Source organism: Lichenostomus cassidix, chromosome 9 (genome assembly GCF_008360975.1).
Source record: "Lichenostomus cassidix isolate B80296 chromosome 9, HeHo_3.0, whole genome shotgun sequence".
NCBI lineage: Eukaryota > Metazoa > Chordata > Aves > Passeriformes > Meliphagidae > Lichenostomus > Lichenostomus cassidix.
Genome location: NC_139490.1, coordinates 11,475,970 through 11,490,635, shown reverse-complemented (window position 1 = coordinate 11,490,635; position 14,666 = coordinate 11,475,970). Strand labels below are relative to the sequence as shown.

The 14,666-nt window shown below is 51.9% G+C and overlaps 4 protein-coding genes across 5 annotated transcripts; all 4 read right to left on the bottom strand.

The window, feature by feature from the left end:
• Positions 1–1,512: 1,512 nt before the first annotated feature.
• On the bottom strand, positions 1,513–3,471 carry LOC146433274 (phospholipase A and acyltransferase 1-like). 2 transcript variants are annotated; one of them, XM_085069412.1, is made up of 4 exons: positions 3,217–3,471; positions 2,646–2,850; positions 2,182–2,450; positions 1,513–1,791 (listed from the first exon to the last, which is right to left on the bottom strand). In XM_085069412.1, the coding sequence occupies exons 2-4, from the start codon at positions 2,755–2,757 to the stop codon at positions 1,705–1,707; spliced, it is 468 nt and encodes a 155-aa protein (XP_084925538.1). In that variant the 5' UTR covers positions 2,758–2,850; positions 3,217–3,471; the 3' UTR covers positions 1,513–1,704. The 2 variants fall into 2 exon arrangements, with proteins under 2 accessions (XP_084925538.1, XP_084925539.1); XM_085069413.1 differs by lacking the exon at positions 3,217–3,471 and having other exon boundaries at positions 2,646–3,199.
• Positions 3,472–5,598: 2,127 nt separating this feature from the next.
• LOC146433273 (phospholipase A and acyltransferase 3-like) lies at positions 5,599–7,336 on the bottom strand. The gene is made up of 4 exons (XM_085069409.1): positions 7,317–7,336; positions 6,740–6,950; positions 6,276–6,544; positions 5,599–5,885 (listed from the first exon to the last, which is right to left on the bottom strand). Exons 2-4 carry the CDS (start codon positions 6,855–6,857, stop codon positions 5,763–5,765), a joined length of 510 nt encoding a protein of 169 aa, XP_084925535.1. The 5' UTR covers positions 6,858–6,950; positions 7,317–7,336; the 3' UTR covers positions 5,599–5,762.
• Positions 7,337–9,800: 2,464 nt separating this feature from the next.
• Positions 9,801–14,594, bottom strand: LOC146433272 (phospholipase A and acyltransferase 1-like). The gene is made up of 4 exons (XM_085069414.1): positions 14,519–14,594; positions 10,934–11,138; positions 10,470–10,738; positions 9,801–10,079 (listed from the first exon to the last, which is right to left on the bottom strand). The coding sequence occupies exons 2-4, from the start codon at positions 11,043–11,045 to the stop codon at positions 9,993–9,995; spliced, it is 468 nt and encodes a 155-aa protein (XP_084925540.1). The 5' UTR covers positions 11,046–11,138; positions 14,519–14,594; the 3' UTR covers positions 9,801–9,992.
• On the bottom strand, positions 11,722–14,656 carry LOC146433271 (phospholipase A and acyltransferase 1-like). The gene is made up of 3 exons (XM_085069415.1): positions 14,519–14,656; positions 13,987–14,197; positions 11,722–13,792 (listed from the first exon to the last, which is right to left on the bottom strand). The coding sequence occupies exons 2-3, from the start codon at positions 14,102–14,104 to the stop codon at positions 13,506–13,508; spliced, it is 405 nt and encodes a 134-aa protein (XP_084925541.1). The 5' UTR covers positions 14,105–14,197; positions 14,519–14,656; the 3' UTR covers positions 11,722–13,505.
• Positions 14,657–14,666: the final 10 nt, after the last annotated feature.

Below are 14,666 nucleotides of genomic sequence, written 5' to 3'. Positions count from 1 at the left end.
GTGAAAGAAATTTTGATTCCATTTCCAGGAATCCAAAGAGGATTTTCTGTTTCACTTCTATTATATTGTGTTTTCCTATGATAAAATACTTTATTCAGATATTATAAAAATGGGCAGTAGAAAAACAACAGGAAGTCTTGGGTTGGTTATTTCAAACATTGTAAAACTGACATTTAAAAAAGCAGTGAATTAATTCCTTACCTTGTTTTCTAGCTTGCAAAGCTTTTAGTTTACCTATTAATCCATCTTTTTCCTACCACAAGGTCTTCACTTCAACTCTTCCAAATCCCTCCCTGATGTGGCTGGCAGGGGAGTGAGTGAGTGAGCAGCTGCCTCATGCTTGCTTGCTGGCTGAGGTTAAACCTGGACAACATGTTTAGAGCAGACAAAACCAGCCAGTCTCTTGCAGACCCTGGTTTTGCCCCCCTGCAGGCTGGAGGAAGATTGATCTGGTGCTGGGAATATGAACACTTTACAATCAACACTTGGTCACTGAAGTGACAATGGCCCCAGCTCTGGCAGGCAAAGGCTCCTGGCTGTCCTTGCCATTCTTAAAGCCTCAGTGTTTTGGCAGCTGAAAGAGCACAATCCTAGAATGGGTTGTGTCGGAAGGCAACATAAAGATCCTCTAGAGAGCTTGCTCAGGTCCAATGCTAACAATCACTGCACTTACAGGGGTGAAGGGGGAACTTTTCATGGCACAGTGGAACAAAGAGGTGACAGAGAAAGAGCCAAATGGGTATTTCTGCCAGACCTCCCCCCGCTGGGGCATCTGCTGCTCGCAAAGAGAGTCAGAAGAGCCAGGGCAAGGAACAGTTTTTAGGCAGGGAAAAACTGAGCAAAACACCATCATGCCAAAATCTGAGCATGCCTGTAAAACAATGATTTGCCATGTCTTAATGGGATGGCAGGGAGAAGCAAGACTGAACTGCTGACCTTGCATACAAAGCTACACTCAGATAAAAGAGGACTTTAGAGCAATATGAGTTTGGCTTTCTCACATTTTATTAAGGCTTACTGAATGTTCACAGCAAGGGTGGCACAGTTGCTAAGAAGCCTTGGTGGCAGATGAAGCAAAAACTGACCAGTGGATGCTGTGGCCGTGGGCTCCCCCTGCCTTGCCCAGACAGCTCATCAGAAATACTCTCTTTCCTGGATGAGTTCCCAGAGAAGCAACTCACACTAGCTTTGCAAGAATGGCAAAAGAAATTACTGCTGCTGCTCCTATTAGTCCTGCTGAAGTACCAACAACTGTGTTTCTGACTTATACAAGGGAAACACAGACTGGAAACATGATAAGGACTTTTATTTACTCCTCCCAGCAAGATAATATAGAAACAGTTTTTAGGCAGGGAAAAACTGAGCAAAACACCATCATGCCAAAATCTGAGCATGCCTGTAAAACAATGATTTGCCATGTCTTAATGGGATGGCAACGAGAAGCAAGACTGAACTGCTGAACTTGCATACAAAGCTACACTCAGATAAAAGAGGACTTTAGAGCAATATGAGTTTGGTTTTCATACATTTTATTAAGGCTTATTGAATGTTCACAGCAAGGGTGGCACAGTTGCTAGGAAGCCTTGGTGGCAGATGTAGCAAAAGCTGGCCAGTCACTGCTGCGGCCACGGGCTCCCCCTGCCTTGCCCAGACAGCTCATCAGTATTACTCTCTATTTCCTGGATGAGTTCCCAGAGAAGTAACTCACGCTAGCTTTGCAAGAACGGCAAAAGAAATTGCTGCTGCTGCTCCTAGTAGTCCTGCTGAGGTACCAAAAACTGCGTTTCTGGCCTATACAAGGGAAAAGAAAACACAGACTAAAAACATGATAAGGACTTTTATTTACTCCTCCCAGCAAGATAATATAGAAAAGGCAGGGAAAATGTGGGTAAATAAATCAGTGAGGGACATCTGCCCCATAAACAGGAGGAATACCATCCAGTTTCTTCCCCTTCGTAGGTGTCATTCAGTAAGAGAGCACTGTCAGGGTGCAGACAGAGCACAGTGACCCTCCAGGTGCAGGAGCTCTGGGGAGGCCAGAGGCAGTGCTGGTGTGCAGCCCACAGCTGGCACTTGGCTGTGCCCATGCACTCTGCAGGCTGTGTCCCAGCCCCACGGCTCACAGCCAGCAGCCAGGAGCTGCTCTGGGAGGCACACAGGGCCTTAGCCCATGTCACTCACCTGGTCAGAGACTGGGTCTCTGTAACGAAGCATTGTCACAAAGTGCTCACAGTTGTTGCTAAGCACATCATAAGGCACCTCCTTGTCAATCCATCGCTCAGCACGCCAGAGGATCTTCCCCACTGGGAGAGGAGTGCGGGAGCGATCATACTTGTTGTTGACACACCATTCATCATTTCCCACCACCTCCTTCAGGAGCTGCTTCTTCACCTTGGCCCTACTGCTGAATACTGATGAGCTGCCACTGGACAGGGATGAGGCTCCATCATCTGGGGAAGGCAAGGAGGTGATAAGGCAGGCAGGCAGACCCTCGCTGGCCCCTCCAAGACCTCAGATGGTTTTTGTACTGCATCTGGAATGGTCATCTACACTCACAGGATCCACCACTACCCCATGGAGGGACACAGGGCTCCCGAGGCACCGCAACACGCACATTGCATCCTGCCACGATGCACCAGCCTTACCTGTCACATGGATGACATATCCATCCCCCAAATAGAGGGCCCAGTGTTTGTAAACTCCCCGATCGATCTTGATCAGGTCCCCAGGCTTGGGATGACGATTGTGCTGTCCCATCTCAGGATGGTGCAGTCAGGACACACACGTGTAGGTGTGCTGTCTGAGCGCAGGGCAGAGCGGAGCGGGGAGCCGTGGGCTGTGCACAGACACCTGCCGGGAGCGCAGGCACGGAGGGTGTCAGGCCGAGCCCCGAGGGCAGCGGCTGCAGGAGCGGCGGCCCCGCTCCGCCCGCCCCGGCTCGGGGCCGCTCCCGCTGTCCCGCCGGCCGGCGCAGGGCGAGCGACGGAACGGCCCCGCTGCCACCCAGCGCATCCGCCGAGGCCGAGGCCGGGCCGGGTGGGCGTCCAGCTGCTGCCGCCGTGCCCGGCTGCCCCCGGGGGTGCCCGCCGTGCCCAGCGTGTCCCCAGGCTCTGGACACCTCCGGCCGCCCGGCAGAGCCGCGCCCGCCGCCCGCAGCCTCGACGGGGCCGCATCCTGCTGGCAAAATCCCGCTCGTAATTCCTGAGCTCTGCTCACCTCAGCGCTTGTCCCGCTGCTGCTGTGGCCAGACTCTCATCCCGCTCCTTCCCGCTATATAAAGCATGCCCTAGGAGATTGCGTGGATCCTGCTGGGCTCACTGCCAGCGCCCGCCCTGGAGTCATCCTGTCCGGCCCCACTCGACCCCAGCTCCGAGGAATATTTCACTTTCAAGCGTGATGTCATAAGCACGTGAAGAGTGGAAAATCTCATTACGTACCCTATGAAGTCGTGCCTCTGCCTCATTGTAGGGAACCTTTGTCCCCCGGTGCTCTTCCTGTCCAGTGATGGACAACAGCCCTGACCCTGTGCCCTGTCTCTCTGCAAGACAGCCACGTCTGGGTGCTGATAAAAGCCTGCCTTGGTTACCACTAAAACGGTCAGGACCACTAATTTCAGATCATGCTGCAGAGGGATCTGAAGTGGCCTCGTGTATCCGCAAAAGACTTTGAAGCAAAAAGCATGGATTAGATTTATGTTAACCGACCAGCAAACGCATTAAAGAAGGCGTGGTGAGACCCTGCAGCTGGGCTTGGGGCTGCACAATGCTGGGGCTCTCCTGGTTTGCACTGAATCATCCCAGGTTTTCTTCCTCATGTGCTCCAAATTCAGATGACTAAAATGGCTCTAAAAGCCCTTCCATTCAGGGACAGGCTATGCCCGTGCTGGCTGTGCCCCAGAGCACAGGCAAAGATATTTCTCTTGGCTGTTTGGAAAAGAAAAGGCTTGACTGTACTCCATGGCAATTCAAGCAGGTCTTGGGCCTTGCCAGCATTTCCTAGAAAGGCTCAGAAGTACTGAATAGAGCAAGTGATGGATTCTGCTGCTCTCCTCTCACTCTCTCCTCATGCTTCAAGCAGTGTTCCCCCAAATCCTGTCACTGCACCCACCAGGCTCCATGGAAAGGCAGCTCACAATGAGCAACATCACCTTGACTGCAAAGAGAAGCAAGGTACAATTGCAAACTTCTGCATTCTGTGAAATGGTACAGCTTTCAAGAACAGCAATAAAATTCCTCAGAAGAAGTAATTCCAGTACTCTTGTATTCCAGGTTGAAGTAGAGATGTGAGAGGTCCACACACACCCCTCACACAGTGCTCCCTTGCCAGGGGCTGCAGGCAGAATGCAATGAGTATAGGAAAGCCATAGCCCAAGGGCTGCTGTATAACCACATAATGCGTTTGCCTGTGAAAGAAATTTTGATTCCATTTCCAGGAATCCAAAGAGGATTTTCTGTTTCACTTCTATTATGTAGTGTTTTCCTGTGATAAAAGTACATTATTCAGATATAATAAAAATGGGCAGTAGAAAAACAACAGGAAGTCTTGAGTTGGTTATTTCAAACATTGTAAATCTGATGTTTAAATGCAGTGAATTAATTCCTTACCTTGTTTTCTTGCTTGCAAAGCTTTTAGTTTACCCATTAACCCATATTTTTCAAGCTACAAGTTTTTCACTTCAACTCTTCCAAATCTCTCCGCGATGTGACTGGCAGGGGAGTGAGTGAGCAGCTGCCTCATGCTTGCTTGCTTGCTGACTGGCTGAGGTTAAACCTGGACAACGTGTTCAGAGCAGACAAAACCAGCCAGCCTCTCACAGACAGCTGTTCTGCTCTCACCTCTCCCTGCAGCCCAGGCAGTTGCCTGTAAGAAAAGCAGCACAGGATTCTGTGTATCACATGTGGGATGCAGGTAACCTGGTTCCAAACACTTAAGGCAGATAGTCCAGGTAAAGGACAATAAACCACAATTTCCCTAAACAGTTTTCTTCGAAGATGATCCACACATCAGCTTTGTGACAAGGAAATAGTGTGGCTCAGTACACTGAGAGATAATTTCTAGGCTGGGAAAAAGTGAGCAAAACACCATCATGCCAATGTCAGAGCACTCCTGTAATAAACTGAAGGATACAGCATGTAAGACCTGCCCGACCGTCTGACCTCCCAGGAGTCTCTCAGTTTAAGCAGAAGCACAGGTATCAAGACACTGCACGTGCTCTGCCTCCTCTCTTGCACACATTGCAGCCAGGGCTTTCCCACCTGCATAGAGCCTCAGCTAGAAAACCCTCAGCACTTCTTTTATCTGACTTGTTCAGAAATTTAGGGTTAAAATCAGGGATACACAGAAAAAGCCTACAGAAATCAACTGATAAAAATGGATGAAAAACCTGCACGAGTGCAAGTGCTCCCAGACTACCACAAAAATCATCACAAGCAATGACATAAAAGTAGATGTGTCAACCAGGCTAGTGCTGCTGGGGTTCACCTTGAATAGTGACAACCTTGATGTTTTATTTCTTAATGGGATAGCAGGAAAAAGCAAGGCTGAACTGTTGAACTTGCACATAAAGCTATAGTAAGCTAAAAGAGGATTTGGGGGCAATTTAAGTTTGGATTGCTGACATTTTATTAAGGCTTATTTAATGTTTATACCAAGGGTGGCACAGTTGCTAGGAAGCCTTGGTGGCAGGTGTATCAAAAACTGAGCAGTGACTGTTGTGGCCATGGCCTCTCTCTGCCTTGCTCTGAGCTCTTCCAGACAGCTCATCAGGAATATTCTTTCTCCTTCTTGGATGTGTCCCCTTCTAAGCCCTTCACAACAGCAGTGGCAAGACCAGCAAGAATGACACCTCCTACTGCTGCTGCAGTACCAGCAACTGCATTTCTGACCTATAAAAGAGAAAGCAAAACACAGGGTGGAAACATGATAAGCACTTACATTTGCTCCCCACAACACGGTAAAATAGAAAAGGCAGGGACAGTCAGGGTAAAGAATTCAGTGACAGACATGTGTCCCATAAACAGAAGGGGTAACAGCCAGGTTTTACCCCTTAGGAGGTGTCATTCAGTAAGAGGGCACTGTCAGGGTGCAGACAGAGCACAGTGACCCTCCAGGTGCAGGGGCTCTGGGGAGGCCAGAGGCAGTGCTGGTGTGCAGCCCACGGCTGGCACTTGGCTGTGCCCATGCACTCTGCAGGCTGTGTCCCAGCCCCGCGGCTCACAGCCAGCAGCCAGGAGCTGCTCTGGGAGGCACACAGGGCCTTAGCCCATGTCACTCACCTGGCCAGAGACTGGGTCTCCATAGCGAAGCATTGTCACAAAGTGCTCACAGTTGTTGCTAAGCACATCATATGGCATCTCCTTGTCAATCCATTGCTCAGCACGCCGGATGATCTGCTCCACCGGGAGAGGAGTGCGAGAGCGATCATACTTGTTGTTGACACGCCATTTGTTCTTTCCCACCACCTCCTTCAGGAGCTGCTTCTTCACCTTGGCCTTTCTGGTAAATCTTGCTGTGGTGCGGGCTGACATGGATGGGGCTCCTTCATCTGGGGAAATTGGGGAGGTGATAAGGCAGGCAGGAAGACCCTCGCTGGCCCCTCCAAGATGTCAGATTGGTTTCCCGCTGCTCTTGGAAAGGTCACCTACAATCACAGGGTCCACCACCAGCCCATGGTGGGATACAGGGTTCCTGAACCATACCAACATGCCCTCTGCATCCTGCCACGATGCACCAGTCTTACCTGCAGATGTCACATGGATGACATATCCATCTCCCAAGTAGAGGGCCCAATGGTGGTAAAGTGGCCGGTCGATCTCGATCAGGTCCCCAGGCTCGGGGTGGCAATTTCCCTGTCCCATCTCAGGATGCTGCAGTCAGGACACACACGTGTAGCCGGGCAGCCTGAGCGCAGGGCGGAGCGGAGCGGGGAGCCGTGGGCTGTGCACAGACACCTGCCGGGAGCGCAGGCACGGAGGGTGTCAGGCCGAGCCCCGAGGGCAGCGGCTGCAGGAGCGGCGGCCCCGCTCCGCCCGCCCCGGCTCGGGGCCGCTCCCGCTGTCCCGCCGGCCGGCGCAGGGCGAGCGACGGAACGGCCCCGCTGCCACCCAGCGCATCCGCCGAGGCCGAGGCCGGGCCGGGTGGGCGTCCAGCTGCTGCCGCCGTGCCCGGCTGCCCCCGGGGGTGCCCGCCGTGCCCAGCGTGTCCCCAGGCTCTGGACACCTCCGGCCGCCCGGCAGAGCCGCGCCCGCCGCCCGCAGCCTCGACGGGGCCGCATCCTGCTGGCAAAATCCCGCTCGTAATTCCTGAGCTCTGCTCACCTCAGCGCTTGTCCCGCTGCTGCTGTGGCCGGACTCTCATCCCGCTCCTTCCCGCTATATAAAGCATGCCCTAGGAGACTGCGTGGATCCTGCTGGGCTCACTGCCAGCGCCCTCCCTGGAGTCATCCTGTCCGACCCCACTCGACCCCAGCTCCGAAGAAGCTTTTGCTTCCAAGTGTGATTCCATAACCACCTGCATCATGTAAAATCTCATTAATGTACCCTAGGAAGTCGTGCTTCTGCCTCATTGTAGGGAACCTTTGTCCCCCGGTGCTCTTCCTGTCCAGTGATGGACAACAGCCCTGACCCTGTGCCCTGTCTCTCTGCAAGACAGCCACGTCTGGGTGATGATAAAAGCCTGCTTTGGTTACCACTGAAATGGTCAGGACCACAAATGGCAGAGCATGCTGCAGAGGGATCTGAAGTGGCCTCGTGTATCCGCAAAAGACTTTGAAGCAAAAAGCATGGATTAGATTTATGTTAACTGACCAGCAAACGCATTAAAGAAGGCGTGGTGAGACCCTGCAGCTGGGCTTGGGGCTGCACAATGCTGGGGCTCTCCTGGTTTGCACTGAATTATCCCAGGTTTTCATCCTCATGTCCTCCAAATTCAGATGGCTGAAATGGCTCTAAAAGCCCTTCCATTCAGGGAGAGGCTATGCCCGTGCTGGCTGTGCCCCAGAGCATGTGCATAGATATTTCTCTCGACTGTTGGTGAAAGAAAAGCTTTGACTGTACTCCATGGCAATTCAAGCAGGTCTTGGGCCTTGCTGACATTTCCTAGAAAGGCTCAGGAGTACTGAATAGAGCAAGTGATGGATTCTGCTGCTCTCCTCTCACTCTCTCCTCATGCTTCAAGCAGTGTTCCCCCAAATCCTGTCACTGCACCCACCAGGCTCCATGGAAAGGCAGCTCACAATGAGCAACATCACCTTGACTGCAAGGAGAAGCAAGGTACAATTGCAAACTTCTGCATTCTGTGAAATGGTACAGCTTTCAAGAACAACAAGAAAATTTCCCAGATGAAGTAGTTCAAAGTATGCTTCCCTTACAGGATGAGGTAGGGATGTGAGAGGACTACATGCCCCCTTCACACAGAGCTCCCTTGCCACAGGCTGCAGAGAGAATGCTCTGAGTACAGAAAGGTTAAAGCTCACAGGTTACTGTATAACCATTTAACTAGCTCATTCTTGACAGAAGTTCTGATCCCATTTCCAGGAATCAAAAAAGGACTTTCAGTTTTAGTTTGATTATATATCTTCCTGTATTAAAGCTAACAACTTTCATTAGATGTAATAAGAAAGGGCAGCACAAAATAGAACCAGAAGTCTTGGCCTGATTTTTTTAAACCTTGAAAATAGACATTTAACAAGAAGTGAATTAATTCCTTGTTTTCCTTTGCTTGCATGCACAGCTATTTATTTACTGACTAAACCACCTTTTTCTCAAGCCACAAGTTTTTCACTTCAACTCTTCCAAATCTCTCCGCGATGTGACTGGCAGGGGAGTGAGCGAGTGAGCAGCTGCCTCATGCTTGCTTGCTGGCTGGCTGAGGTTAAACCTGGACAACGTGTACAGAGCAGACAAAACCAGCCAGCCTCTCACAGACAGCTGTTCAACTCTCACCTCTCCTTGCAGCCCACGCAGTTGCCTGTAACAAAAGCAGCACAGGATTCTGTGGGATCACATCACATGGGATGCAGGTCACCTGGTTCCAAACACTTAGGGCAGATAGTCCAGGTAAAGGACAATAAACCACAATTTCCCTAAACAGTTTTCTTCCAAGACAATCCACACATCAGCTTTGTGACAAGGAAATAGCCTGGCTCAGTACATTAGGAGGTGAAGCCTTACAATAGATGCCTCACTGCTCATTCTTCACATACCTCACCTCCAGCACTGCATGGACCCTGGCTTTGCCTTCCTGCAGGCTGGAGGAAGATTGATCTGGTGCTGGGAATATTTTACTTTACAATCAACACTTGGTCACTGAAGTGACAATGGCCCCTGCTCTGGCAGGCAAAGGCTCCTGGCTGCCCTTGCCATTCTTAAAGCCTCAGTGTTTTGGCAGCTAAAAGAGCACAATCCTAGAATGGGTTGTGTTGGAAGGCAGCATAAAGATCCTCTAGGGAGCTTGCTCAGGTCCAATGCTAACAATCACTGCACTTACAGGGGTGAGGGGGGAACTTTTCATGGCACAGTGGAACAAAGAGGTGACAGAGAAAGGGCCAGATGGGTATTTCTGTCAGACCTCCACCCATTGGGGCATCTGCTGCTCGCAAAGAGAGTCAGAAGAGCCAGGGCAAGGAACAGTTTTTAGGCAGGGAAAAAGTGAGCAAAACACCATCATGCCAAAATCTGAGCATGCCTGTAAAACAATGATTTGCCATGTCTTAATGGGATGGCAACGAGAAGCAAGACTGAACTGCTGAACTTGCATACAAAGCTACACTCAGATAAAAGAGGACTTCAGAGCAATATGAGTTTGGTTTTCATACATTTTATTAAGGCTTATTGAAAGTTCACAGCAAGGGTGGCACAGTTGCTAGGAAGCCTTGGTGGCAGATGTAGCAAAAGCTGGCCAGTCACTGCTGCGGCCACGGGCTCCCCCTGCCTTGCCCAGACAGCTCATCAGAAATACTCTCTCTTCCCTGGATGAGTTCCCAGAGAAGTAACTCACGCTAGCTTTGCAAGAACGGCAAAAGAAATTGCTGCTGCTGCTCCTAGTAGTCCTGCTGAGGTACCAACATCTGCGTTTCTGGCCTATACAAGGGAAAAGAAAACACAGACTAAAAACATGATAAGGACTTTTATTTACTCCTCCCAGCAAGATAATATAGAAAAGGCAGGGAAAATGTGGGTAAATAAATCAGTGAGGGACATCTGCCCCATAAACAGGAGGAATACCATCCAGTTTCTTCCCCTTAGGAGGTGTCATTCAGTAAGAGAGCACTGTCAGGGTGCAGACAGAGCAGAGTGACCCTCCAGGTGCAGGGGCTCTGGGGAGGCCAGAGGCAGTGCTGGTGTGCAGCCCACGGCTGGCACTTGGCTGTGCCCATGCACTCTGCAGGCTGTGTCCCAGCCCCGCGGCTCACAGCCAGCAGCCAGGAGCTGCTCTGGGAGGCACACAGGGCCTTAGCCCATGTCACTCACCTGGTCAGAGACTGGGTCTCTGTAACGAAGCATTGTCACAAAGTGCTCACAGTTGTTGCTAAGCACACCATAAGGCACCTCCTTGTCAATCCATTGCTCAGCACGCCGGATGATCTTCCCCACTGGGAGAGGAGTGCGGGAGCGATCATACTTGTTGTTGACACACCATTCATCATTTCCCACCACCTCCTTCAGGAGCTGCTTCTTCACCTTGGCCCTACTGCTGAATACTGATGAGCTGCCACTGGACAGGGATGAGGCTCCATCACCTGGGGAAGGCAAGGAGGTGATAAGGCAGGCAGGCAGACCCTCGCTGGCCCCTCCAAGACCTCAGATGGTTTTTGTACTGCATATGGAATGGTCATCTACACAAACAGGATCCACCACTACCCCATGGAGGGACACAGGGCTCCCGAGGCACCGCAACACGCACATTGCATCCTGCCACGATGCACCAGCCTTACCTGTCACATGGATGACATATCCATCCCCCAAATAGAGGGCCCAGTGTTTGTAAACTCCCCGATCGATCTCGATCAGGTCCCCAGGCTTGGGATGACGATTGTGCTGTGCCATCTCAGGAGTGTGCAGTCAGGACACACACGTGTAGCTGTGCTGTCTGAGCGCAGGGCAGAGCGGAGCGGGGAGCCGTGGGCTGTGCACAGACACCTGCCGGGAGCGCAGGCACGGAGGGTGTCAGGCCGAGCCCCGAGGGCAGCGGCTGCAGGAGCGGCGGCCCCGCTCCGCCCGCCCCGGCTCGGGGCCGCTCCCGCTGTCCCGCCGGCCGGCGCAGGGCGAGCGACGGAACGGCCCCGCTGCCACCCAGCGCATCCGCCGAGGCCGAGGCCGGGCCGGGTGGGCGTCCAGCTGCTGCCGCCGTGCCCGGCATGTCCCCGGAGTGCCCGTGCTGCCCTTCCGGCCGCACTACTCTCGGGGCTCCGCTGCTGCTGCTGCTGCTGCCGGGCTCCTCTCGGCAATTGCAAACTCCTGCATTCTGTGAAATGTTTCAGCTTTCAAGAACAACAAGACAATTCCCCAGATGAAGTAATTCCAGTATTCTTCCCTTGCAGGATGAAGTAGGAGTGTGAGGGGTCCATACACTGCCCTCATACAGGGCTCCCTGTCCAGAGGGTGCAGAGAGAATGCTCTGAGTAATGAAAATTTAAAACTCACAGTTTGGCCATGAAGGAAGTTTTGGTTACATTTCCAAGAATCAAAAAAGGATTTTTAGTTTCAGTGTAATTATAGTACATTTTATTGTATTAAAACTAAGAACTTTATTCAGATGTAATAACAAAGGGCATACAAAATGGATCCAAACACATTGCTTAATTATTCCAAACATTGTAAAACAGACATTAAAAAATTAATTAATTCCTTATTTTGCTTTGCTTGCTTGCATGGCTTTTGATTTACCAACTAAGCCACCATTTTCTAAAGCCACAAGTTTTCCACTTCAACTCTTCCAACTCCCTCCATGATGGCTGGCAGGGGAGTGAGTGAGTGAGCAGCTGCCTCATGCTTGCTTGCTTGCTGACTGGGGTTAAACCGGGACAACGTGTTTAGGGCAGACAAAACCAGCCAGTCTCTCAAAGACAGCTGTTCTGCTCTCACCTCTCCCTGCAGCCCAGGCAGTTGCCTGTAACAAAAGCAGCACAGGATTCTGTGTATCACACATGGGATGCAGGTCACCTGGTTCCAAACACTTAAGGCAGATAGTCCAGGTAAAGGACAATAAACCACAATTTCCCTAAACAGTTTTCTTCCAAGACAATCCACACATCAGCTGTGTGACAAGGAAATAGCCTGGCTTAGTACATTGGGAGATAGTTTTATGCAGGGAAAAAGTGAGCAAAACACCATCATGCCAAAGTCAGAGCACTCCTGTAATAAAACTGAAGGTTACAGCCTGTAAGACCTGCCTGACCGTCTGACCTCCCAGGAGTCTCTCAGTTTAAGCAGAAGCACAGGCATCAAGACACTGCACGTGCCCTGCCTGCTCTCTTGCACACATTGCAGCCAGGGCTTTCCCACCTGCATAGAGCCTCAGCTAGAAAACCCTCAGCACTACTTTTATTTGACTTGTTCAAAAATTAAGGGTTAAAATCAGGGATACACAGAAAAAGCCTACAGAAATCAACTGATAAAAATGGATGAAAAACCTGCACGAGTGCAAGTGCTCCCAGACTACCACAAAAATCATCACAAGCAATGACATAAAAGTAGATGTGTCAACCAGGCTAGTGCTGCTGGGGTTCACCTTGAATAGTGACAACCTTGATGTTTTATTTCTTAATGGGATAGCAGGAAAAAGCAAGGCTGAACTGTTGAATTTACACATAAAGCTATAGTAAGCTAAAAGAGGATTTGGGGGCAATTTAAGTTTGGATTGCTGACATTTTATTAAGGCTTATTTAATGTTTATACCAAGGGTGGCACAGTTGCTAGGAAGCCTTGGTGGCAGGTGTATCAAAAACTGAGCAGTGACTGTTGTGGCCATGGCCTCCCTCTGCCTTGCTCTGAGCTCTTCCAGACAGCCCATCAGTAATATTTTTTCTCTTTCTTGGATGTGTCCCCACATAAGCCCTTAACAACAGCAGTGGCAAGACCAGCAAGAATGACACCTCCTACTGCTGCTGCAGTACCAAGAACTGCTTTTGTGACCTATAAAAGAGAAAGTAAAACACAGGGTGGAAACATGATGAGCACTTATATTTACTCTCTCCAGCATGATAAAATAGAAAAGGCAGGGATATTCAGGGTAAATAATTCAGTGACAGATATGCGCCCCACAAGGAGAAAGGGTAACACCCAGTCTTTTACCCCTAGGAGGTGGCATTCAGTAAGAGGGCACTGTCAGGGTGCAGACAGAGCACAGTGACCCTCCAGGTGCAGGGGCTCTGGGGAGGCCAGAGGCAGTGCTGGTGTGCAGCCCACGGCTGGCACTTGGCTGTGCCCATGCACTCTGCAGGCTGTGTCCCAGCCCCGCGGCTCACAGCCAGCAGCCAGGAGCTGCTCTGGGAGGCACACAGGGCCTTAGCCCATGTCACTCACCTGGTCAGAGAGACTGCTGCCTCCAAAGCGAAGCATTGTCACAAAATGCTCACAGTTGTTGCCAAGCACATCATATGGCACCTCCTTGTCAATCCATTGCTCAGCACACCAGATAATCTCCTCCACTGGGAAGAGAGTGCGGGAGCAGTCATACTTGTTGACACACCATTTATTATTTCCCATCACCTCCTTAAGGAGCTGCTTCTTCACCTTGGCCTTTCTGTTAAATATTGATGTGGTGCTGACTGACAGGGATGGGGCTCCTTCATCTGGGGAAGGCAGGGAGGAGGTAAGGTAGGCAGGCAGACCCTCGCTGGCTGTTCCGGGATCTCAGATGGGTTTCAGACTGCTCCTGGAAATTCCAGCTACCCACACAGGGTCCACCAGCAGCACATGGACGGAAACAGGGATCCCTGGCACCCCAACATGCCCTCTGCACCCTGCCAGGCTGCACAAGCCTTACCTACAGTTGTCATGTTGATGACATATCCATCCCCCAAGTAGAGGGCCCAGTGCTTGTAAACTCCCCAGTCAATCTCGATCAGGTCCCCAGGCTCGGGGTGGCACTGGCCATGTGCCATCTCAGGAATGTGCAGTCAGGACATGCAGCAGTAGCCGGGCAGGCTGAGCGCAGGGCAGAGCGGAGCGGGGAGCCGTGGGCTGTGCACAGACACCTGCCGGGAGCGCAGGCACGGAGGGTGTCAGGCCGAGCCCCGAGGGCAGCGGCTGCAGGAGCGGCGGCCCCGCTCCGCCCGCCCCGGCTCGGGGCCGCTCCCGCTGTCCCGCCGGCCGGCGCAGGGCGAGCGACGGAACGGCCCCGCTGCCACCCAGCGCATCCGCCGAGGCCGAGGCCGGGCCGGGTGGGCGTCCAGCTGCTGCCGCCGTGCCCGGCTGTCCCCGGGGGTGCCCGCCGTGCCCAGCGTGTCCCCAGGCTCTGGACACCTCCGGCCGCCCGGCTCGCAAAAGCCCGTTCGCATCCCCCGAGCACCGCTCACCCCAGCGCCTGTCCCGCTGTTGTCGTAGCTGGATTCCCGGCCCGCCGCCTCTGTTATAAATAGCAAGAAGATGGCGCTTGCGTTGATCCTGCCAGGCTCAGTGGCGACACTGACCGAGAGCTCTCCCGGCCAGTCCCCTTCTCTCCCT